The sequence below is a fragment of the Pagrus pagrus genome (genome assembly GCF_965226575.1).
Source record: "Pagrus pagrus genome assembly, chromosome: 12".
In the NCBI taxonomy this organism is placed as follows: domain Eukaryota; kingdom Metazoa; phylum Chordata; class Actinopteri; order Spariformes; family Sparidae; genus Pagrus; species Pagrus pagrus.
This window is the reverse complement of record NC_140196.1, coordinates 1,119,052-1,145,148: the sequence shown is the minus strand read 5'-3', so window position 1 is coordinate 1,145,148 and position 26,097 is coordinate 1,119,052. Positions and strand designations below refer to the sequence as shown.

At 46.1% G+C, this 26,097-nt stretch overlaps 1 protein-coding gene across 2 annotated transcripts; it reads left to right on the top strand.

The window, feature by feature from the left end:
* Positions 1-4,669: 4,669 nt before the first annotated feature.
* On the top strand, positions 4,670-25,487 carry smg7 (SMG7 nonsense mediated mRNA decay factor). 2 transcript variants are annotated; one of them, XM_084368302.1, is made up of 23 exons: positions 4,670-4,784; positions 5,708-5,739; positions 8,398-8,515; positions 8,597-8,729; positions 12,038-12,209; positions 12,304-12,375; positions 12,870-13,020; positions 13,562-13,697; positions 13,860-14,022; positions 14,548-14,707; positions 14,794-14,864; positions 15,316-15,376; positions 15,469-15,588; positions 15,876-16,299; positions 16,411-16,552; positions 16,853-17,244; positions 18,238-18,600; positions 19,625-19,774; positions 20,232-20,318; positions 21,416-21,566; positions 21,653-21,823; positions 22,129-22,289; positions 22,517-25,487. In XM_084368302.1, the coding sequence occupies exons 1-23, from the start codon at positions 4,759-4,761 to the stop codon at positions 22,628-22,630; spliced, it is 3,570 nt and encodes a 1,189-aa protein (XP_084224428.1). In that variant the 5' UTR covers positions 4,670-4,758; the 3' UTR covers positions 22,631-25,487. The 2 variants fall into 2 exon arrangements, with proteins under 2 accessions (XP_084224428.1, XP_084224429.1); XM_084368303.1 differs by lacking the exon at positions 4,670-4,784 and adding an exon at positions 4,786-4,862.
* The last annotated feature ends 610 nt before the right edge of the window (positions 25,488-26,097 follow it).

The window sequence follows — 26,097 nt, the reverse complement described above, 5'->3', positions numbered from 1 at the left end:
TCTTATGATTATATTTTCCGGAGTAGTGCACCTTTATTTTCCTCTCTGTTTTCACGGTCGGTGGCGGGGTACGCCATCCTCATGTGTGATCTAACACAGCATCACTGGTCATAATCTCATCTCATGTATTAAAGCCTCAATGTTTGTTCCCTCAGCATCTTACAAAACACAACAGGTATATGTTTCCAAGTGTTGTTATTGTTATTGTTGTTATTATTGTCATTAGTTATTATTAGTTGTTGTTATCGTTATTAGATGTAACTGTTATTCAGTATTTTCTGAATGTGCTACTTCGGCTCTGACGCCTCGTCCTCTCACACATGGTCTGATTGGTCACACGTCTCAATTAACAGCCTGTAAACAGAGTAATCTGAGTCCGCAAAGTAACTAGTAACTAAATGTATCACATACATGTAGTGGAGAGGAAGTATGAAGTAGCAGAAAACTGAAGTACTCAAGTAAAATACCTGAAAATTGTACTGGAGTGAACTGAACTCAGGTTCATGTGTGGTCATTCTGTGGTTCTGAGTGTTGGACGGGTCGTCTCCGTCTCCGTCTCCGTCTCCGTCTCCCTCAGACGCTCAGAGAACAACAACAACAGAAACAGTGTGAGACAACACTGAGCTTCATGCTGAATGTTGTGTTATTAATATTTACACAGAACATGTGTCTTTAAATAACACACAGGCAGCAACACACACACAGTAACACACAGGCAGTAACACACAGACAGCAACACACACACACACAGTAACACACAGGCAGCAACACACACACAGTAACACGCAGACAGTAACACACACACACAGTAACACACAGACAGTAACACACAGGCAGCAACACACACACAGTAATACACAGGCAGCAACACACAGGCAGCAACACACACACAGTAACACACAGACAGTAACACACACACACAGTAACACACAGACAGTAACACACAGGCAGCAACACACACACAGTAACACACAGACAGTAACACACACACACAGTAACACACAGACAGTAACACACAGGCAGCAACACACACACAGTAACACACAGGCAGCAACACACAGGCAGCAACACACACACGCAGTAACACACAGGCAGTAACACACAGACAGCAACACACACACACACAGTAACACACAGGCAGCAACACACACACAGTAACACACAGACAGTAACACACACACACAGTAACACACAGACAGTAACACACAGGCAGCAACACACACACAGTAACACACAGGCAGCAACACACACACAGTAACACACGGGCAGTAACACACACAATAACACACAGGCAGCAACACACACACAGTAACACACAGGCAGCAACACACACACAGTAACACACAGGCAGCAACACACACACAGTAACACACGGGCAGTAACACACAGACAGTAACACACAGGCAGCAACACACACACAGCAACACACACACAGTAACACACAGGCAGCAACACACACACAGTAACACACAGGCAGCAACACACACACAGTAACACACAGGCAGCAACACACACACAGTAACACACAGGCAGTAACACACACAATAACACACACAGTAACACACACACAGTAACACACAGGCAGTAACACACACAATAACACACAGGCAGTAACACACAGGCAGTAACACACAGACAGTAACACACAGGCAGTAACACACAGGCAGTAACACACACAGTAACACACAGGCAGTAACACACACAGTAACACACAGGCAGTAACACACATACAGTAACACACAGGCAGTAACACACAGACAGTAACACAGGCAGTAACACACAGGCAGTAACACAGGCAGTAACACACAGACAGTAACACATGCAGTAACACACACACAGTAACACACACAGTAACACAGGCAGTAACACACAGACAGTAACACAGGCAGTAACACACAGACAGTAACACAGACAGTAACACAGGCAGTAACACAGACAGTAACACAGACAGTAACACAGGCAGTAACACAGGCAGTAACACACAGACAGTAACACAGACAGTAACACAGGCAGTAACACAGACAGTAACACAGACAGTAACACAGGCAGTAACACACAGGCAGCAACACACACACAATAATACACACAGTAACACACAGACAGTAACACAGACAGTAACACAGACAGTAACACAGACAGTAACACACACACACACACACACACAGTAACACACAGGCAGTAACACACACAATAACACACAGGCAGTAACACACAGGCAGTAACACACAGACAGTAGCACACAGGCAGTAACACACAGGCAGTAACACAGACAGTAACACAGGCAGTAACACACAGGCAGTAACACAGGCAGTAACACACAGACAGTAACACAGGCAGTAACACACAGACAGTAACACAGGCAGTAACACAGACAGTAACACACAGGCAGTAACACACAGACAGTAACACACAGGCAGTAACACACAGGCAGTAACACAGACAGTAACACAGGCAGTAACACACAGGCAGTAACACAGGCAGTAACACACAGACAGTAACACAGGCAGTAACACACAGACAGTAACACAGGCAGTAACACAGGCAGTAACACACAGACAGTAACACAGTTAACACACAGGCAGTAACACAGGCAGTAACACACAGACAGTAACACAGGCAGTAACACAGGCAGTAACACACAGACAGTAACACAGGCAGTAACACACAGACAGTAACACAGGCAGTAACACAGGCAGTAACACACAGACAGTAACACACAGACAGTAACACAGGCAGTTACACAGGCAGTAACACACAGACAGTAACACAGGCAGTAACACACAGGCAGTAACACACAGGCAGTAACACAGACAGTATCACAGACAGTAACACAGGCAGTAACACACAGACAGTAACACAGGCAGTAACACACAGACAGTAACACAGGCAGTAACACACAGACAGTAACACAGACAGTAACACAGGCAGTAACACAGACAGTAACACAGACAGTAACACAGGCAGTAACACACAGGCAGCAACACACACACAATAATACACACAGTAACACACAGACAGTAACACAGGCAGTAACACAGACAGTAACACACAGGCAGTAACACACACACACACACACACAGTAACACACAGGCAGTAACACACACAATAACACACAGGCAGTAACACACAGGCAGTAACACACAGACAGTAACACAGGCAGTAACACACAGACAGTAACACAGGCAGTAACACAGGCAGTAACACACAGACAGTAACACACAGACAGTAACACAGGCAGTTACACAGGCAGTAACACACAGACAGTAACACAGGCAGTAACACACAGGCAGTAACACACAGGCAGTAACACAGACAGTAACACAGACAGTAACACAGGCAGTAACACACAGACAGTAACACAGGCAGTAACACACAGACAGTAACACAGGCAGTAACACGGGCAGTAACACAGCAGCTGAGGGAAAGTCTGAGTGAAAAGATCCACATTCAACAAATAGAAGAAGTTTGTGTTGTCACATTATTTAATAACTGATGTGTTGAGCTCGGCCACGAGGGGGCGCCACCGAGAACAAATCTGTTGTTGATGATGTAAAACCAGGTAACAGCTGGATTATTGTGCCACTCACTGATTCTAGATGATTAGAATCAAACTGAATCAGTCAGACATTGATCGTCCTCTTCTCTGACACCTGTGAATGTTTCTTACTGGTCCATTGTTGTGTGATTTGAGAAACCACACAGCCCAGAAAAGTACGAGATCTAAATGCTGTTAAGAACAGTTAACGAGCAGCGAGTTGAACTGATGACGAGGTCTGAAGAGACAGAGCACAACAGTTCATACATTCATTGACTGTAATGACCAGCTGCAGTCACACTTCAGTCCTTCATGAGGAAATATGTCGCAGTCAACTGGACTTTTTACAGTTCCTTTAAGACGTTTCACCTCTCTTCCAAGAGGCTTCTTCACTTCTAACTAACTGGAGGAGCTGCAGGCTTTTAAACTCTGTGTGCGAGTGTCCTTACAGAGTGTGGGAGTGTCCTTACATAGTGTGGGAGTGTCCTTACATAGTGTGGGAGTGTCCTTACATAGTGTGAGGCTGTCCTGACATAGTGTGGGAGTGTCCTCACAGAGTGTGAGAGTGTCCTGACAGAGTGTGGGAGTGTCCTGACATAGTGTGGGAGTGTCCTGACAGACTGTTTGAGTGTCCTGACATAGTGTGGGAGTGTCCTGACAGACTGTTTGAGTGTCCTGACATAGTGTGGGAATGTCCTTACAGAGTGTGGAAGTGGTCAAACCGGCCTTCATGTGGGTTTCTAAGGCCATCTGTCTTCTCTGGACAACATGTTTACATTGTTGTCCTCAGAGGAAGGATTTGTCTCCTTCAGTAAGTGCACAGCAGCAGCAGCACAGTCTGGACCTGAGGAGTTGGTCCTCCTGTGTTGTGCCATTCGTTTATGGAGAGGTTGTGTAATCTGTAAAGTAACTAGTAACTAAAGTCATCAAATATATGTAGTGGAGTGGAAGTATGAAGTAGCAGAATATGGAAATACTCAAGTAAAACCAAGTACATCACTCGAGTGAAATGTCTGCGTCTCTTTTCTTCTTCTTCTTCTTCTTCTTCTTCTCTTTTCTTCTTCTTCTTCTTCTTCTTCTTCTTCTCTCCCCCTCCCTCTCCCCCCTCCTCCCCCTCCTCCTCTCAGTCAGGCCCTCTGTGGGTCAGACAGGAACAATATGGCGCCGGGAGGAGCGTTAGCTTCTGGACCAGTCGTTGTCTGAAAGACTGGCGATCCGGCAGGATGAACCTCTGCGCCCAATATCTCCGGTAAGCTCGGCGCGGTGTCAGCTGGCGGTTCACCCGGTGGTACAGGTGTAGTCAGGCACCGACTCTTTAATCCAACAGGTGAATTGTTTTGTTCGGTTGCTAACGCTAAAGCTAGCTGCTTTGGGTACCACCCCCTTAGCTAAATGTTGGCGCTAGCTAGCTTCACATATCAACAAACAATCGATGCTACCGCCTGGCGTCACCGTCCTCAAATTCACTCAAATATTCGGAGGGTTTTGTTCCAGTTGTGTAGTTTCAGATTAATGTAATGTAATTGTAGTCTGTCTTTACTGTCAATTTACAGCTAAATGTGCGATTACCCGCCACACAGAGACGTGTTACACAGTGTGTTATTGCTAGTTAGCTTTAGCTTGCTAGCGTCTTTCTGCGTATGTCAGGTTAGCATTAGCGTAGTGATGTAGTTTGGTCTTAAATGTGATTCAGGTTAATTGACACAGCAGCTTCTCTCCTCTTTAGTTGCCTATTAGAGTGTAATTTAAATGATTAGCTGTGATTTAAACCCGGAGCAGTGAGTTAGCAGTGGGCGGCCAGTGCTGGATGTTAGCTAGCTGACGCGTCTGTATCGATGGTTCGGTGTTTGTATTTATTTCATCGTGTTTCGGATCCAGAGGACAGAGTGAGCCCGACATCACCTCTGTGTCCTCATGTCGACACTTGATATGAGCTGTTAAATGTTTTAATGGAGTCTCAGCTGATAGAGAAGGAAGTGATCGTGGCTTCATTGTCAGGTTTCTGTCTCTGCCGTTAGCCGTTAGCCTGGATACATATCTGGACTGAATAAGCAAGTGCTGCGTGGTGCTAATGTTATTAGCATGTATGATGTTGTCATGGTGTTTGTGTGTCTGTGTCTGTGTCTCTGCTGGACGTGTCTAACCTCCTCCTCTCTGTTTACATCCGAGCAGACAGGCAGAGGCCCTGAAGGCTGACATGACAGGTAGGTCTGCACCTTCACCTCAAACACGATGTTCGCGGGTGCACCTGTACAGTCTGCTCAGGTGCACAGCTGCAGTCACACTCAGCTGCTTTGTTATTCACATGCAGGCAAATGATGTGTCTCAACTCGAGAGATACTGTACATGTTGGTTGATATGTGTCTTACTAACTGCTCTGAGTGAATCCTGACATGTTGAACGTTGCCACCAAATGTTGCTCAGACTCCAGTTTACACCTCCTGGGCTCAGTGCGGTGACACATGACCAGAACATCATGGTTTAAGAAACTAGTGTTGTGAGGTTTCATACCTGAGCGTTGACTGTACGAGGCTCAGGTGAGTCAGCTGTTTGTCTGTTACAGAGAATCTGCAGTTCAGACACCTGACGACCTGTACCCAGCTCATCACGCTCTCTGTCTCTCTGTCTCTCTCTCTCTCTGTCTCTCTCTCTCTAGTTATAGTGGATAGTGGGGAATCTCCCTGATAGGTCGATTCTATAATGGAGACTTTTAACAAACTCACCTGTCCAGTGGAACACGCTGCCCACAGGTGTGGCTGTACGCAGCAGCTGCCTTCACATGTTACTGTACATAGATTCAGTGTGACATTAGACAAACTTCCTCTTCAACACCTTTATGTTTAATTAAATTAAGTCCACATCAGCAGGACTCTGCTGCTGGAGATGGATCCGCTGCTCACTGTAGTTTAACACATTTAGTTATTGATTGGTGGTTTTTATAATCTCTAGTTCCAGGATGACTTTCTGTTAAAGCACTACTTCACAAAACCAGCACACTGTTTCTTCAAACTTTCTTCATGTGATTTTTGTGTTTTATTCCCAGCCTGTAGTTTCCACCTGAGGCTCAGGTGACCGTCCACACCTGTAACCACATGTTTGGCTCTAAAGTCTTCACAGGTGCAGGTCCGCTCTGTTTATCAGATATAATTTCACCAATTAATTCCCAATATCAGGCTGATCATGAATCACTGTGGTGTGAATGGTGCACTGGTGTTTTGACGATGTCACTAATGAGGAAACTGTTTTGGATCTTAATACTTTGAGCTGCTGCGATCGGTGCCGGCAGCCGACGCACGTCTGACTCTTTAAGTTCAGAACTCACTTTACTTATTTCTGCCGCTCGGTGTGATTCTGAGCAGCGCCGCAGCTTCACACGCTGGCTGGACTCCTGCCAGACCGTCTGCTACAGGAAACCACTGTCCGCCTGCAGGCTGGTGCTGGGTTCTGTCTGACACACCTGACAGTGATTCAATGGATCTGCAACATGTTTCACACAATCACAGCAGCTGTGATCTGATCGGCGCTGCAGCTCAGATATCCAACAGTTTCCTCAGTGAGCTGCTGCTGACGTCACACAGCAGTGACGTGGGATGTATCTGTAGATGATCTGTGAATATATTATTATTATTATTATTATTAATAATAACAATAATAATAATAATAATAATAGTATTATGATATATTATATATATATATATATTACTAAGAATCGTTTCGGGTTCATTTCGAGGTCGAAAGTTGGAAATCTCTCGTGGGAAGTTCTGACCTCCATCTTTGACTGTCGAGTCCCCAAATGCTCAATAAAGTTGTGGCTGATGTTTTTCTGGTCAAATGAATTCAGAACCGTCGGTTGGACTCAGGTTCTTTTGACTCAGGAGTACAGATCCATTAAAACCGCAAAGTGTTTGTGTGTATGTGTCGTAAGAGGAGAAGGAACATGGCTGCCTCTGTGCAGAAGAAATGATGATTTAATCTGTCTAATGATAATAACGTACGTGTGTGGTATTGGTGACCAGTTGTTCTGGTTCTGGTGTCTCAGACGTGACAGTTTCAATTCATTTGTTGGAAATTTGCCGATAAGAAACTGATATATAATTTAATGGTTGACGAGTGTTTGTCATCATTTTATGGAGCGAATAATTAATCGATCAGGTTGTTGAACGATGCTGGAAACAACCGACATCGTGATATTTTGGGTTTCTGTGATTTATATTGCTGTATGAAAAGATGCAGGGATTTCCTCCAGATGACTTGAATAGATCCATTTGAAATGATTACTGACTCTGACTCTGTGGTGGAGTCGGCTCACCAGACAGAACCGGCTCCGTCACTCACAACCTCCATGAATCCAAGAAGCCTTAAATGTAACGTCTGATCAGACGTCTCCTGGAGATCTGAAGAAACGTTTCCTTTTCAATCAAGCTGCTAAAAGTTGAAACATGATGTGTTTGAGTTAATTTGTGTTCATCATTGATTCTCATGAACACATCGTGATGTCGTGCAGCCCGAAAACCCAAAACACGGCACGGTCAGCTGATGATTGAAGATCATCTGTCTGCATCAGTAACTTCTGTCTCTGAGCAGACGAGAAGGTTTTAAAACGGTTCAGAGAAGGTCGATAGTTTTCAGAAGCTCTGTATTTGCCCTCCGTGTGGTTTTTATAGTTCTTTCATGTTCTTGATGTTTGGGTCTTACAGCACCAGTCTGGTTCTGAAAGGTGCTTTTTGAGTCTGATCAGACATTTGATGCCAACGTTCAGTCGTCAGATCTTCAGTCATACGAACACGTTCCCACCAGCTCTAAATGTATTGATTATGTCGGCACACATCAGCTGATTAACATCCGTCTCCTGTCTGGGTCAGACTCCAAGCTGGGGGCGGCAGAGGTGTGGACGTCTCGGCAGGCCCTGCAGGACCTGTACCAGAAGATGCTGGTGACGGACCTGGAGTACGCCCTGGACAAGAAAGTGGAGCAGGACCTGTAAGCCGCTGCGCCCACGTCACACTCGCGTCAGTATCGGGTCCCTCATTTTGGTGCTGATGGTGTTTGTTCTGCCTGCAGGTGGAATCATGCTTTTAAGAACCAGATCACCACACTGCAGAGCCAGGCCAAGAACCGAGCCAACCCCAACCGCAGCGAGGTCCAGGCCAACCTGTCGCTGTTCCTGGAGGCTGCCAGTGGGTTCTACACACAGGTGAGATTCAGACAGAGCCAGCAGGTTCAGGTTCAACAAGGGTTTGGTACTGTTTATGTTTCAGTTCTGGTTCTGGTCATTGAATTTAGTCCTTCTGATAATTCTGGTCCAGTTTGTTTGACACGATACGGCCGATGTGTCCTGGAATCTGAAAACCAGTTTTTAAGTTCTGCAATCAGGAGAAGCATCAGTTCATCTAGTGGTTCTGTTAGATGACCGGTCCACATGAGGAGCGTCTCAGAATCTAAACGGTGATGATGATCAAGTGTCTCATTGTTTGAAGAAGATGAAGTTTGTTCTCTTCAGCTGACGCTCGGCTTCCTTCATCCGTTATCAGCTCATCTTCATGAAACATTCAATATGTTTGTCCTAATGAAAATGTTTTGACAAGTTACAGTCGATAGTAATCAAGTAAGTAATCAAGTTACTTTAATAATAAAGTAAATGACACAAAACAATCAAACAACTACTAAGAGGCTAAAGTGTTTATTTTAGTTAAATGAATCTAAAATCAGTGAATTCTTCACGGCTGTTAATCATTAATATCTTTGATCAGAGGGAGTTTTGTAGTTTCTCTCTGTGCTCCGGCTCCTTGACAGAGTTTGTTGAGGATAAATTCCTCCTCCACAGTTTATGTAGAATAAAGTCACAACTAGGGTTGTTTGGTATACCGGTACTAAGGCATTTAAAACGGTACTATATTGCAATTGGATGGGACCGTTACTTGCAGCGCCGCCGATATGGCAGTACTTTGGCTTAAAAACAAATGAGCACGGCGAGGCAATTAACGCTGATGCACCACTGTGTAAACGGTGTTTTAAAACGTGCATGGCTGAGGGCGGAAACACCTCCAACTGAGCCAAACACCTGAAGGACAAGCACCCAGACCTGCACACTGAGTTCAGGGACAACAGGTAATTTACTCATGAAAAAAAAAAAAAGCCACATTCACCCTAAAAGCAAGCGCCACCCCCTTCAGTCTTAACAAAAGTAGCTCTGGAAGAAAAAAGAAAAATAGAGCTGGTTTTTTTATATTATATTATTATTATGGCCCGAGCAGGGAACCTGCAAGGACCCTATTGTTTTTGTAGTGATCATTTTTTGTCCCAAATGATCGCATTTTTCACTGCCTGAACGTACCCCAAAACTCTCCAAACGTGGAATATATGTCCCACCTGGAGAAAAATGTTATAATCTGTTGTCGTTGTGAATTTCCATCACTAGGTGGCGCTATAATCAAGGAAAGTGCATTTTGGCTAATAACTCCCACATACTTGGTCACACATTCAAGAACCTCATATCCACGCGTTCAGTGAAGGACATCTGTTGAAGGTTTTACCGATCCGTCACTAGGTGGCGCTCTGGTGCCAGTTTCATTAGGGCCCCAGCAGGTAACCTGCGATGTCCCTATTGTTTCTGTAGTGAGCAGCATTTTTCACTGCCTGAACATGGATGAAAATGCCATTTTATTTGACAAACACATTAGGCCTGGCCAAAAATGTTATAATCTATGCTCGTCCTGAACGTCCATCACTAGGTGGCGCTATAATCAAGGAAAGTGTGTTTTGGCTTATAACTCCCATATACTTTGTCGCACATTCAAAAACCATATATCCACGCGTTCCCTGAATTCTGTTGAATCTCGTGATGTAGGCCATGCTAATTTGCAAGACTTGTTTTTTACGTTTTGTATCTCTAAATATTTTTTTAAATTTTTTATTATTTTTAATTAATTTTTACATGTAAATATTAGCATGTTAGCTCAATAGCTTCCAGGTCATGTGATCAATTGACTCAAAATCAGTGTGGGATCATGTAACTACACTGGCTGCATGAGATACGCCTCTTGTTTTTACGTTTTACATCTTTTCATATTTTTTATTAATTTTTATATGTAAATATTAGCATGTTAGCTCAATAGCTTCTTACTTCGTACTTTATTTCACTAGTCCTACAGATTTAACGCCACAGACTTCACACTCACTAAATATCATCTTCAGACCTTGATGATGACACCTTGTCAAAAGCTTTTGCCTCCGATATACATATGTATCAAGTCCCGCCTCCTACATGCACATACGCTAACGAATTTCGGCACGCATAAGTATCGTGACCAAACGCACAAAAAAGCCTCTTGGACCCACAACCTCAGTCCAACGGGAAGTTTGCCATTTTGGTTCAAAGTTGAGATGTTGCCGCCATTTCCACCCATTTCCATGGCTCGTACTTTAATTAACTTGCCCTACAGATTTAACGCCACAGACTTCACCGTCACTAAGACTCATCCTCATACCTTGATGATGAAGAGTTGTAAAAAGCTTTCGCCTACGTTATTCCTGGTGGGCATGACGGTCTGAACTTTCAATGCTTGGCCACTGTAGGAGCCACGTCAATGTGTGGTGTGTGTTGGACACAAACTGTCCACTAGGTGGCTACGTTGTGTTGTGGGTCAGCCTGATATCAATCAATCTGACGTCATTTATATCGCACATTTAATACAAATACACTGTAGCACAAAGAGCTTCACACAATAAAAGCAAGCACAACAAAACAGAAGTGAAACCAAAAGACACACACACACACACACACACACACACTTTCTCTCACACATCACACATACATACATTTCTGACAGAAGTTTACTGAGGCGCTATCTTTCGCTCAGCTATGTGCTGTGACGACAAACATCATCCAGTTTACATGACATTCACAGGCTGTTTTCTCCAAATCACACATTACAACATGACATATAATTGATGGGTGAGCTCTCGGGCCACATAGTGGACAGACTTGCCCTCTGCGTCTGCCCTCCGACGGCGCCACGGCCCGACGTACGTGGGGGGGCGAGGGCCCGTTCATCGCTGCTTGCAGCTTTAATTATATTTATATTTTCACAGTGATTTTTAAACTTTTTTTAATGACATTTTTTGCGTTCTCTTTTTATTTGAAAAAGTATCGAAAAGTATCGAAATACATGTTGGTACCGGTACCGATACCAAAATGTTGGTATCGTGACAACACTAATCACAACTCACAACAACGATGATGAGCCGTGAACGTCTGGTGATATCTCAGCTGTTATAGGAGGAGAGAAGACAAAGGAAAAGTTCATCACAGCAGAGATTCTGGTTAAATGACACACGTCCCGCCTCTTTCCCCTAAAAGCCAATCGTCTGCTTTATAGCGGCAGAACCAGAAGCCATTATCAGCCAATCAGGCGAAGGAAGGAAACGCTCCTTCCTGAAAAGCCTCAGACAGACGTGTGAAGCTCTTGGTCCTGATAAAGTCTCGTGTTGTGTTGTCTGCAGCTGCTGCAGGAGCTGTGCACCGTGTTCAACGTGGACCTGCCGTGTCGCGTCAAGTCGTCTCAGCTCGGCATCATCAGCAATAAACAGAGCAGCACCAGCGCCATCGTCACGCCGCAGCCCAGCTCCTGCTCCTACATCTGCCAGCACTGCCTCGTCCACCTCGGAGACATCGGTGAGAAGATCCACACGTGGTTTTATTTCTGCTCGGTGCGATCAGAACCGACAGTGGAGAGAAATCAAGTGTCTGCTCCTTATTTGTCTTTCAGCACGTTACCGAAACCAGACCAGCCAGGCGGAGTCGTACTACAGACACGCTGCCCAGCTGGTGCCGTCAAATGGTGAGTTTCCTTTACCCTTGTGTTTGAACGAGGTGAGCAGTTACTTCCTGTCTTTGTGCTAAGCTAGGCTAAAGGCTATCACAGTGTCTGACTGGAGGCTCAGGAGAAGCACGACTCTTTGAATTTCCTTGTTTTTGAAGGATGATATTAAAAAAAACCCAACATGCTCTTTTTTAGTTTTGCCGAAGCTGTAAATGTGTAAATGTGCTGATGTTTAACCTCCAAATGTTCTGCAGCTTAACGGTGACAACACGAATGTTTGATCTTATTAAAACTGAAAGCTAACGATGTTTCCTCCTCGGCTGTTAAAGCTCTGGATTATTATTGAATCCCAAACTAAACGTTGGGCTTCATGTGAAATCGCTCCTTCAGATAAAGATAAAGACTGAAACTATCCCATCACGTCAGATGACACTTAGCAGGTCTTCATCAGCGGCCATGTTTGTAGTTCCTCTCTGTCTCTGTGTGGTGACGCTCCTGTGTGTCCCCTGCAGGTCAGCCCTACAACCAGCTGGCCATCCTGGCGTCCTCTAAAGGAGACCACCTCACCACCATCTTCTACTACTGCCGCAGCATCGCAGTCAAGTTCCCTTTCCCAGCAGCCTCCACCAACCTGCAGAAGGCCCTGTCCAAGGCTCTGGAGAGGTAGCGATCAATCATCTATTAGTCATCAACTATTAAATAAATCCACAACTATTACATACAACATTATTTAGTTTGAGTTATTTTTATAAGAAAGAAAAGTCTAAATTCTCCAGTGTGAATATTTTCTGACTTCTTTTCTCCTTGGTGACGTTAAACTGAAGATCTTATAGACCGAACAACTTATCGATCAATAGAAGTTTCTGGACAGTGAACCAGGACTACAAAGTGTTCAAAGTTTGAAAATGCTTAACTTTAACATTCATGTTTTGATGTTAGATTCTGCGTCACTTGATTCTTTCATCGACACAATGACTCCTGTAAAGTTACAACCATTATTTGAAATGAAACGATCCACACGACAGTCGAGTTCATATGAGCAGCTCTGAGACTGCAGATCATTCTGTTCATGTTATTTTTCCTGATGTTATCGACAGTAACAGTTCAGATGTGGTGATAAAGTCTGGACATACTTGGTTCAGTTGATCAGCCTGATGATCAGCTGTGACTCAGATGCTTTTCTGTCCTCTCTGTGTTTCTGCAGCCGCGATGAGGTGAAAACCAAGTGGAGCGTGTCGGATTTCATCAGAGCCTTCATCAAGTTTCACGGTCACGTCTACCTGAGTAAGAGTCTGGACAAACTGGACGCTCTGAGGGAGAAACTGGAGGAGCAGTTTCAGGTACAACAAAAACACCTCGGCAGAGTCGATGCTGCAGTGATTCAACAGGATATTAAAGTCACTGTTTGTTGACCGTGTGTGTGTGTGTGTGTGTGTGTGTGTGTGTGTGTGTGTGTGTGTGTGTGTGTGTGTGTGTGTGTGTGTGTGTGTGCGCGTGTGCAGAGGCTGATCCTGCAGAAAGCCTTCAGCTCTCAGCAGCTCGTCCACATCACCGTCATCAACCTGTTTGAGCTCCACCACCTCAGAGACCTGACAGCCGACAGCAGTGAGCAGAGCTACAGCAGCGAGCAGCAGATCAGCTGGTTCCAGCTGCTCGGACTCTTCAGTAAGACACACACACACACAGACACAGACACAGACACACACACACACACACACACACACACACACACACACACACACAGACACAGACACACACACACACACTCCCCTGTGTGATGAAGATGACCAGCTGACTGGTATCAGAGGAAACTGAGAGCGTCGAACATGTTGGTTTATTTACTTTGTCAGAGATCCTCTATTGATTTGTTTGTGAAGAGGGCTCACTGTGGACAGATTAGAGGAACTGAACTTTGTAACAAACTGAATTTCTGTCTTTGTTGTTAATTGTTGTATCACTGAAGGCGGCTGTGTCAAAAAGACAGCAGGATAAAGTTAAACTGTTGTTGTAAAATACACCGATCTTTTAAGGAAGCGTTTGGACATAAAACAACCATCTGTTGATCTTTAATAGTCCACATGTGATAGTCTGACAATGACCGAGCTGTCAGTCATCAGATAAATGTTTAGATCGAACCAGATCTTGACCTCAGGCTGGCGGTTGATGGTGTCTGACTTCCTGTCCCCTCAGTGTCCTTCCTGGGCGTCATGTGCAGCCGAGCTCTGCTCAACAAGAACCGAGGGGAGGAGATCATGGGGGAGTGTCCTCTGCCCGCCATCAAAGTGTCTCTGGACTGGCTCAAACTGAGACCCAGCGTCTTCCACGAGGCCGCTGTCGACAAGAGGCAGTAGTAAGTCTTCTGTTGGGTAGCTGTTTAGCAAACATCTGATTGATTAGCTCTGAACAGGAAGTGTAACTCCTCTTCCTGTCTCTCAGTGTCTGGCCCTGGCTCGTCTCCATCCTCAACAGCTTCCAGCCCAAAGAGGACGACGTGTCCTGTTCCTCAGGTATGATATAGATTCTGTGTTTGGTGCAGTGATCGATGTGAGCTCTGATCTGAGCCTCTTCAGGTTACAGTCAGTCAGGTCTGAGAGAAGTGGACAGAAGTTACAGGAACAAACGATTCTGTTGTTATGATGCGGTGTTCCCTTCAGAATAAAAGCTGCTCTGTGTGTGGATGTCCCTGTCTGTCCCGCAGGGACACTTTCTATTTCCCAGGAAGCTTCTCACATGTCTGCACTCGCCTCCCTCAACATTAAGCTTTTTAACAAAGCTCCTAGAGGATGAAAGTCATGATGATGTCAGTTTGTCTCAACACTGAGATTCATATGAACGTCCCAGACATGGAGTCTAAATCCACCACGTTCATCCTCTCAGGGTTGTTCAGCTGTAAGATGCTGACTGGCTCGTGTGAGGTAGAAGCTGTTGTAACTGAAGGTGTGTTTGTTTTCTCCTCAGTGACGCCCCTGCCGGAGGAGTTTGAGCTGCAGGGTTTCTTGGCGCTGCGGCCCGCTCTGAGGTACGGCACTTCTGTGTTCATTAGTTGTGGTGAATGTTCAGTTTTGAGCTGCTGAATCGGTCTGAATGTTCTGGTCTCTGTTGGTGTTTCAGGTCTCTGGACTTCACCAAAGGTCATCAGGGCATCCTGGTGGACAGGGACGGCCTGCCGGTCCACACTCGACATCAGAGGCTCGTCAGTCTGGGCAAATGGGTGGCCGACAACCAGCCGGGGTGAGTGTTCATCTGCGCCGTCGCTGCGTCTGTCAGGAAAAAAACAACTTATCTACTTCCTCTGCAGCAGAATCTGAGCACCGAGGGTCAGATTTACAGCTGCAGACGTCTGATTTAAGATCACGTAACCGCGTGATAGTTTGTCTTCCACAAGCTTAAGAGTCATTTTCTCTTCATTTATTTGCCTTTTTGAAACCTTGAAAGGAGCAAATAACGGAAGAGAGCACAGAGAGTCTCCTCAGAGGTCAAGGCAGGACATCAGTACATTGTCTGTCTCCTGTCTGCAGGCTGATCCAGTGCAGAGTGAGTGAGGACGGCCTCCTCGTATTCATCACTGACATTCCAGAGCAGGCCATCGAGGAGCCGCAGGAGAAGGAGGCGCCGGTGCTGCAGGAGTCGTCCAACGGCGAGCAGACGCCCAACGACGGAGGAAACTCGGGCCTGAAGTCGGTGCTGTCGGCAGGGAAGACGCAGAGCTCGTGGCCCGACGGCAGCGACCGACCCGTCGTCACCTTCAAGGAGAACATCAAACCCAGAGAACAGAGCCGCGAGCCCACACGAAACCATCATCTGAAGGACAGCGGCAAAGAGCGGCGAGACTTCGGCAAAGGCAACGGGGCTGCTGGGAAAGGAGAGCTGAAGAGAGACGGGAAGAGGAAGAGCGAGCTGAAAAAAGCTGCTCATGAGAAGAGCGCCGACGCTGGGAAACAGGTGAGGACGTTTAACCTTCATCTTTAGTGATGTCACCACACGAAAGAGCCGCTTATTTGAGGCACGTTGAAGCAGCCGATGATGAAGATGGACTTGTTTTGTCTCGTTCAGGTGAAGGCGCAGACGGAGCTGAGGAAGACTCCGGTGTCTGAGGTGAAGAAGACACCGGTCACTCAAACTCAAACCACCTGCTCCTCCCAGTTCATCCCCATCCATCATCCTGGAGCCTTCCCACCACTGCCCAGCAGACCAGGTACACACACACACACACACACACACACACACACACACACACACACACACACACACACACACACACACACACATATATATATATATATATATATACACACACACACACACACACACACACCTTATTTTCCAGTTCCAGCCAATCAACGCTGAATATTATAAATCTACAAAGTAACTAAAGTTATCAGTAAATGTAAAGTAGCAGAAACTGAACTCTGACACATGGAAACAGTCCTCGTGTTGTTTCTGCTCGCAGCTTCACAGTCAGTTAAAATCCTGCTCCTGATTGGTTCCTCTGCAGGTTTCCCTCCCTCCGCCTACGTGATCCCTCCCCCAGTGGCGTTCCCAGGTCTTCAGGTGAATCCGGGCTTCACCTTCTCAACCGGAGTGTCCGTCCCCGGACCTTTCCTCCAGCCGGGCGTCCACACGCAGGCTGGCGCTCAGGCCGGGAAGCAGTCCCACATTCCCTACAGTCAGCAGAGGCCCTCTGGTCCTGGTCCAGGTCAGGGACCTGGGTCCTCGGGCCCCTCCCAGGGTCAGCAGCCCCAGACCCAGCCGCCTTCCCAGCAGGCCTTGCAACAGTCGGTCCAGCTGCAGGTTCAGGTGATGAGTCAGCAGCAGCAGTCTCCCACCAAACCGGTCCAGCAGGTCGGGATGGGGAAGAGTCCGCCTCACCACCCGGGGCTGCAGCAGGTCAGTAGATTTCCTCTCGGATGTATATGGACCCAACGACCTCCACCAATCACAATCACAGGGAGGCGTCGGCCTGTATGAAGCCCGAGGGCCATTAAAGGAACAGTTCACCCAAAAATGTATATTCACTCGTCAGCTCCTCCTCCTGATGATATAAAGTCAGGCTCAGCCATCGTCTCCTCCTGATGATATAAAGTCAGGCTCAGCCATCGTCTCCTCCTGATGATATAAAGTCAGGCTCAGTCATCGTCTCCTCCTGATGATATAAAGTCAGGCTCAGTCATCGTCTCCTCCTGATGATATAAAGTCAGGCTCAGTCATCATCTCCTCCTGATGATATAAAGTCAGGCTCAGCCATCGTCTCCTCCTGATGATATAAAGTCAGGCTCAGCCATCGTCTCCTCCTGATGATATAAAGTCAGGCTCAGTCATCATCTCCTCCTGATGATATAAAGTCAGGCTCAGTCATCGTCTCCTCCTGATGATATAAAGTCAGGCTCAGTCATCGTCTCCTCCTGATGATATAAAGTCAGGCTCAGTCATCATCTCCTCCTGATGATATAAAGTCAGGCTCAGTCATCATCTCCTCCTGATGATATAAAGTCAGGCTCAGTCATCGTCTCCTCCTGATGATATAAAGTCAGGTGAAGTCTCGTAGTCCACAAAACATTTCTGGAGCTTCACAGTAAAACAGAGTTGCAGCGTTCTGCTGAACACCTGAAGCAGCTGGAGATGATTCAAACATCAGATGTCTCCACGCAGCTCGTCTGCTGTGATCAGAGATCACCACCTGATCTGTCAGTTACACCCATGACTTGACAGTTTTGAAAGAGGTGAACTGTTCCTTTAAGGTCAACAAAGTACTCCCAGTTTGTGTCCGTCAACACACAGAAACATTAAAACTGAAACTATGACAAAAATGTACCACGACCCACTTACCTGAAAAGGTCTCTGAGATGACGTTAACTCTGGTCGTGTGTCCGGTCTCTGTAGTACATGCAGGTCCAGGATCAGCCGGCTCAGATGTGGAACCAGGCTCAGGCTGCTCTGCAGAAGATTTCTCCCATGCAGATGTCCATGAAGCAGCCTCAGCAGCAGCAGGCCTTCTACATGGCAGCTCAGGATTCTCTCAAGCTGTACGAGCACCAGCTGCAGCCGCCCACGCAGCCACAGCTCTCCAACATGGACAAGAAGATGAAGTACCCCAACGTCAAGATGCAGGACTTCTACTGGGAGCCGTCCTACAGGATAGGGGACGGTCTGGCTGTGATGGCAGACAGGATGAAGAGGCCGCCGCCAGGTGGCATCTGTCCTGAACAGGACCCCTCCTCTGGGCCCCGGGGACCCCCATTTGAGGTGAGCAGCTCCCAGGTGATGTGAAGGAGGAGGAGGAGGTCCTGTTCTGCTGCTTCTCTGTCGCTTTGCTTCTCTTTCCTACAGTCTTTTCTTACTTGGTTTCTTTCTGACCTCTAGACCAGGACCAGAGGTCTGTAAGGCCTCAGGTGCTTCACTGTGATGTAAATGGCATGTTGGGTCTCTGTTAACCTGCCGATGGGTTTAGGTTAGGGTCTGTTTCAACTGATCCAACCACTGAACCAGTCACCACAACATCACCAGAATCCCTTAACAAACAAGTGATTTTAGAGTTGTTTCATGAGGAGAAACCGAACAAACGTAGTGAAACTCTGTCTCTGACAGACTCTGAATCATTGTCTCCTCCTTGTAACTTCAGCATTAAATGAAAACAGTAAGTTGTTTGTTTCCTTGTACAAAGTGTGAGTTTGTGGCAGCATGGCTGTACCAGCCTGTCTGCTTCTGTGTCTAAAGTGCTAAAGTCTTACCTGCCAACATTTAGCAGCTGTTTGAACACTGTTTACACTGATTTCACCATTTACACTCAATTGATGAAAGAAGAAACATGTTATTGATCTAAACATGTCACATTTTACAAATACACTGAACAGTAACCAGTATAGGCGACTTCTTTGTCCCCAGACTCCCTTAACAAATGTGTCAGTTTAGTGAGTTGTTGAGTTGGAGACACTTTATAAACTGTGTGAAACTCTGTCTCTGACTGATTCTGACTGATTTGTTCCTTCTTGTGAATTCAGTAAATCTTCTGCATGAACTTCTTTGTGTTTGTGTAGAAACATGGCGTCTGTTAGATGTCCTCTAAGTTGATTCCAGGTCTTCGGTCTTCATGTTTCTCTCTCTGCCGTCCTGTGTGATGTTCAACTGACCACAATCTGTCTTCAGCTTTCAGGCTTCTGTAGCTTTAAGTGTAACTTTCCTTCTTTCCACCTCTGTCTTACCAGCTTGCCTTCTTTCTTTTTCTCCCTCCTCCTTCGTTTCTTCTTCTTCTTGCTTCATCTCTCACTAGGACAACAAGAGCTCGCCTCTTCTACCTCCTGACCTGTTAAAAACTCTAGCAGATTTTGAGGAGGAGGAGGAGCTCGTCTTTTCTAAGCCTCCTGATTTCTTCCAGGCCTTGGCTGGCCCTCTTAGCACTGCTCCCGGACCAAACATATTTGTATGTAGCCCTGTTTTCCTCCTCCTCCACCTCCACTCTGCTCATCATCTGCCGTCTCTTCACTGAACAGAGCTGCCGTCTTTCACATGTTGTTGTCAGTTGTTGTGAAGAGTAATAATGACGTGGCTTGTTTATAATCAGCAGACTAAGATCAGATCTTTAAAAACAGTGAAGTTAAGGTCCAGTCCTTCTCAACATGTGAGTCTGGTGGTTGTGAAGCTTCAGCTGTGCTCAGACTGACAGGACAGTAAATAATGAGGATGTGATGAATGAACATGAATATGTGTTTATACTCTGGCAGCCATTTGTTATTTGTAGATAAGATTGAAACCAGCCTCATGTCTTTATTTATACACCACAGAAGGTAAAAATAATTGATGATGCAGCTCTACAGACGTGTGATGTCATCCAGCAGCTGTCTGTCCGTCCTCATCCTGTTTGTCCTTCGTCTCTGCAGCTGCCAACCCAGACCAGGATGGAGAGCGGCCCCGAGGTCGTCGGCCAGTCCTCTTCTCTGCTGCCCATATCTGGCTTCCCCATGCAGGTCAGACCTGGAAGTGATTGTCTTTAAAATGTCGTCTCACAAACCTGCTGAGGCTTCTGCCCCCGAACCTGTTCATACACCGCGTCCACTCCAGGCACATGGACGACATTTTGACCATTCAAGTTGGAGAACAATGTTTCTGCCACCGTCTGATTATTATCTCTGTATCTCTTTTGAGATATTATATCATAAATTCAAGATGGCGGCGGGAAGAAGAGACGCAGCAAGTGTCTCTGGAATAATTGTTAAACGTTTTTATTGTCAGAAAACTGGACGTCTAAAAAAGATGTTAAAACACTTTGATCCAGATTTTAAATGCTCCAGTGGATTTTATGCACTTAAAGTCATTTTCTGCTTATTTATTTAAAACTATGTCACTATAATAATACTATTATATAATATAATATACTAATATTAAAATCTGGATCAAAGTATTTCTAGCATCTGATTAAGTTGAGAAATATTGTTTTCACCTGTCGAGTTTTCTGAAGATAAAAAGATAAACAGTTTGTTCTGGATCATGTTTTTAAAACTGATCTGAAAACAAACAAGCAAACAAACAAACAGAGAAATCTTATGTTGTGATTTAATAATTCACATTATTATTATTATTATTATTATTATTATAATTCAGAGACTGAACCTCGTCGTTTGTCACAAGTGGATCTCTGTACGCTGCTGGTTCCGTCTGGGAGGTTCTGGTTCGTCTTGCAGTCGGTCCTGCCGGAGTGGAACCTCTCAGAATCAGATCATACAGAATATAAACCTCAAAACACTTTGTTTCCATTTGATAACATAAAGACAAGCTTTAATTTAATGTCCAGAAGCTGCTGCCGTGTGACTGCTGTAACGTGGTTCAACCACCAGGTGGCACAATAGACACTGTGTCAGTCTAAACTCTGACTTCAGCCTGAATATTTTCTGTTTTCTTGAGTTTTTACAGCAGAAAACTAAAGATCTTTGTGTTTGGGACATTCGTCATGTCGGGTTTTGGAAACACTGATCGATTTTATAAACCAAACAACTAATCGATTAATCAAGAAAATGTCAGACAGGTCAGGTGAAAATGAAAATAACTGATGTCTCCATGTGTTCAGGAGTACAACCAGAACAGCATCTTCAGTCAGGCCTACGGCAAGAACCTGCCGCCCAGCTCCAAGCCTGACGCTCCCATGATGCACCAGGAGCCGTCCCTCTACTCCCTGTTTGAGGGGACTCCCTGGTCCCCCTCCCTCCCTGCCAGCTCAGGTACGTCACACCTGTAGACAGGTACAGGAAGTGTGTTCATGTTCAGGGGAACAGGGCTCTGATGTCAGCTGTATTCTGATTGGCAGATCACTCCACCCCGGCCAGCCAATCCCCTCACTCCTCCAACCCCAGCAGCCTGCCGTCCTCCCCCCCGACACACAACCACGGAGCCATGCCCTTCTCCAACTTCGGGCCCATCGGCACTCCGGACAGCCGGGACCGCAGGGTCGTGGACCGCTGGAAGGCCGACAAGACCGGTAAGAGAGTGACGGTGTCCAGGGAGGGTCAATCCAGACCTACTCACCCAGAATCAGAACTGTTCACAGCACAAATTCACACAGTTCTGTTTGAATCTATGAATTTTCACAGTTTCAACTGAATTTGGACAAATTTCGAGCCAGTTCAGTGAAACTCAGCAGCTCAGAACAGTTTTATCTCTGAGCTTCACTGAAAACAGCAGAACTATTATCAGACGTGTGAATGTCGTCTTCAGTTCAGAAGGTTGAACTTGCTGCGAGCTCTCGCTCCAGATGTTGACCTGTGGTTGGTTGTTGTGTTTCAGGTGCGGTCAGCGGGTTCGGTCTGGACTACCTGCCGGCTGCAGCCTCCTCTGCAGCTTCAGACACCAGCTGGCACCAGGCTGGACCGACCGGCAGCTCCTGGACCAATCAGGAGTCTCCGATGGAGGAGTCGTCCTCCACCGTGCTGCTCGACAGCCTCAAGGTCAGAAACATGTGACGCGTGTCAGTACAGAGAGGAAGTGATGTCACAGTTTAACAGTTGTTACATTTATTCTGCATTTTGACATCAGTACTTTTATATGTGTTTTATTTTGTGTGACATGTATTTTGGGTTTGATCAGTGTCCAGGTGTTTGTTCTGCTGTAGTTGTTTGACTGTCGGACACAAAATCATTTGTTTGAAATGTTCTCTTGATTTCCTCGTCTGCAGTCGATCTGGTCGAGCTCCATGATGCAGCCGGGCCCGTCGGCGCTGGAGCAGCTCCTCCTGCAGCAGAAACAGAAGCAGCAGCGAGGTCACGGCACCATGAACCCGCCTCACTGAACGGCAGGCCGAGGCGGCGCTTTGTGTCCGGACGTCAACAAAACCACCACCAGGAGAAACGGGAGGAAAAAAAACAGAAGTTTGACGAAGACGAGCTCCAACTAAAATGGAAAATTAAACCGGTGAGAAACGGTGGAGGCTGGGGAGGCGACACGACCCCCCGACGAGGCTGAAACACCCCCCACCCCCCTCGGCTGTCGAGGAGCGGTGACGCCCCTCCTGGACCGGAGGGCGCGGGATCTCTTCAACCGCGGTGCCACGCGCCACGCCACCGCCGGGTTTCCTTCAACCCGCGGTAATCTGAACATTGAGGAACATAACCCCCCCCCTCACCACCACTGCGCCCCCCCTGGTTTTGGACAGACGCCACATCTCCACCACTCCTCTCTCATCTGGAAGAGCTTCTTCTTTCTTTGGAACTAAAACTAAAAAATAAACGACCTCCCGGACGTCTGCTGGCTCGCTCGGAGCGCCTGTTTTTAGCGTCTCCGCCGCCACAGACTGAAGCGGGGTGTTGTGAGAGAGCGAGGGCGGTGTGGTGATCGGGTTCGGAGGGGGGAGGTCAGGTGAAGCAGCGGGGGTCAAAATAAACTGGACTTTCTGATCTCTCATTCATTTTCATTACTGAGGAGGAGGAGGAGGAGGAGGAAGGCTCTCTGAAGGAACGGAGGACGGTTTGGTTGGTACAGCTATATAAATATATAAATAAATATATATTGCCATAGTTGGACTTTAAACGGGCCTTGTCTCTTAGCCGTGTTGTGAGAATGAGGACTGGACACCAGGTGTTAACGCCACCTGGACCGACCTTTTTGAAGGAAGAGCCTGGAGGCCCGACGACGGGACGGCTAGGCAGTGCCAGTAAACGTCACAGGGAAGAAAGAAGAAGAAGGGAGGGGGCTAAGAACATAACAACCCTGTCTCACTTAGGGATAGTATTACCGTTAGCTTCAAGAGATTGCAGATATTAACAAAAAAAAAACTGTATTTTGTGATTTGTTCGTAGCAGTTTTAGCTTCACGCCCTCTGAGGTGAATACAGGTATGTCTATTAGCTTCCTGCTTGAATATTTTTGGGGTTCTCTTCCTCTCCGACCTCTTCTTCCTGTTATTTCTTTACTTAACGAAGAAAAAGAAAAGAAAAGATGTAACCCTGCTCGCTTACTTAACCTGCATTTACTGTTTCTTTTGTTCATGTTCTGCCTTTTTACTAGTTTTAAGCAGCTCTGTCGGCTCTTCTGTGCCTGCTCACTGTCCGTTACTACTGACTGCTGTAAAGGTTCGCACCACGCCACAGACAGACAGACAGACAGACAGGTGTATACAGGTAGTTGGCTCGGCCTGAATGTTTTCCACTATCTTTTCTTCTATAACCACTACTGCAGCTCGACCCTGTACAGCAGATTTTTGATGAGTCGTAGCGTCTGGAAGCCCTGCAGCTCTGCTGTTGTTTAACCTGGAACTGAAGCCCCTTTTCAACCTGACAACGACGGAACCACAGGAACCAAACTCAGGAACTAAAAGCCCCTTTTTGTACAGTCACATTTTCATGTCCCCTTCACATCTGATTGGTTAAAACTGTTGGTGGTGAAACGGGTCAGAGAAAGCTGAATGTCCTGCTGCTGTTCAGGGCTGAAGACAGTAAAAGAGTCCATCACTAAAAGACCTTCAGTTTATTATCAGAAAAACAAAAGAGGTCCAGATGATCTTTAGGTCTTTTCAGGCCACGACCTGTCGAGTTCTGTTAACCGACTGCAGCTCTGCTCACTTTGTCAAAAAATGTTCTAAAATCTTGGTATTGCTCGGCTGCAGTTTTCCACAGTTGAGCAGCTGAACCCAGCATCTGTTTTAAATATTCTATATTTTGGTATTTCTGTTTGAAACATGAGAAATGATTTCTTCACTGCAGTGCAGCCCTGAGTCGTCTTTGAAAGGCGACAGGTGAAGGCGGACAGCACTTGTTTCGTTAGTTATTTATTTTTGCTGCGGCTCGTAACGACCGATTACACTCTAGCTGCAGCCTGAATGTTCTGATTCTTTTAGGTCCAGGACCTAAATGTTCCCCTAAAAGGTTCCTGAGTTCCTGAAGAGTTCCTGTGGTGGAAACTGGAAGAGTTCTGTTGACTTTCAGGGGTTTTATGTCCGTGGTTTCCCCCTCGTAGAGCATTTACATGCCGTCACTCCTGATTGGTGTAGAGCAGCGAGTGACAGCTGACCAATCGGGTCGCTCAGAGGCTCAAACGTCCCCCTATAGGCTTCAGGCTTAGCAGGAAGTGACGGTTTAGACTGCAGCACTGTAAGTAACTTCCTGTCCAGTTTAAACCAGCAGCCGTTTTCTACCTTCACAGTGAAACACTCATCGTTTGGTTCCACGGGATTAAAAAAAATCAAAGCCTGTTTTTATTTTCCCGCCGAGGCGTTTTATTAAAGCAGACTTCAGAGAGACGTGTCTATTTTCCGTGTGATTGTGCTTTTCATGTTGCATTTACAAAATGTATTTGAAAAATAATAAAGATAAAATATTAATGAATGTGAGGACGAATTTGGCCAGAAGTGTCAAGGAGAGAAGAATAAAAAATCCTGTTTGTTTTCATGTTTAAGCTGACCACGTGGATCTGAGCTGGTTCTGGTTCTGGTTGCCTTTTTGTTTTTGGAGTAAGAGCTGAATGGACCGGGATCTGTCGGTGACATTCCACTCTGTAAGATGTTCGGGAGGTTTCAGGGCGCCGGGTCCTCGTTGGTCGGAGCTCTGAAGGAAACATCAGACCCGAGCTTTGACTTGTTTCTGTCTCTCTGTGGACGTTCAGAACCGGAACTGGATCAGCCTTTAAATAAACGTTAACTATGTTCTCCCTCGACTCTGGGTCCATTTCTCTTTGTTCTTCTCTTCAGGCTGTGAGGATACGACACACAGCACACTGATACTACACAAAACACATTGGTACTACACACAACTCACTGATCCTCTACAGTGTGTAAATAGTGCAGTGAATAAACGCAGTACAGTGCGGTGAGCTCTGGACGTGGTTCTGGTGAAACCTGTGATGTTTCAGGATGGGCTCTGATCATCAGGTCATGTGACCCGTCAGAGCCGTCTGTGTTGACGCGTCACAGACTCTCACGGTTGTTTTTAGACTGAATCATCAGATAAGACTCCTCCTGTCTTCAGAGGAACCACAGTGGTTGATGGAAAAACCTCGAGCCGAGTTCAGCTGCTGCTGCTCACTGCTCCCATAGACAAACAGTTCAACAGTTTTTGTACGACAGTTTTTCACAGTGTATATAGGTACGACCACAGTGAGTCAAGTCAGTCTGACACCAATACAAAAACCTCCAGATCCTTTTCAGGCCTACGTACTCGTCGTGGAGAGTAACTGGTTCTGGCAGTAGAGTGCAGTAAATAAACACAGTAGAGTGCAGTAAATAAGCGCAGTAGAGTGCAGTAAATAAGCACAGTACAGTATAGTA

Excerpts from the sequence above, each read along its gene's own strand:
- smg7 (XM_084368302.1), top strand. The coding sequence starts at position 4,759 with ATGAACCTCTGCGCCCAATATCTCCG. Across the intron at positions 12,210-12,303 it reads CGTCCACCTCGGAGACATCG|CACGTTACCGAAACCAGACC; the intron begins GTGAGAAGATCC and ends TTTGTCTTTCAG. Across the intron at positions 14,708-14,793 it reads GCTGTCGACAAGAGGCAGTA|TGTCTGGCCCTGGCTCGTCT; the intron begins GTAAGTCTTCTG and ends CCTGTCTCTCAG.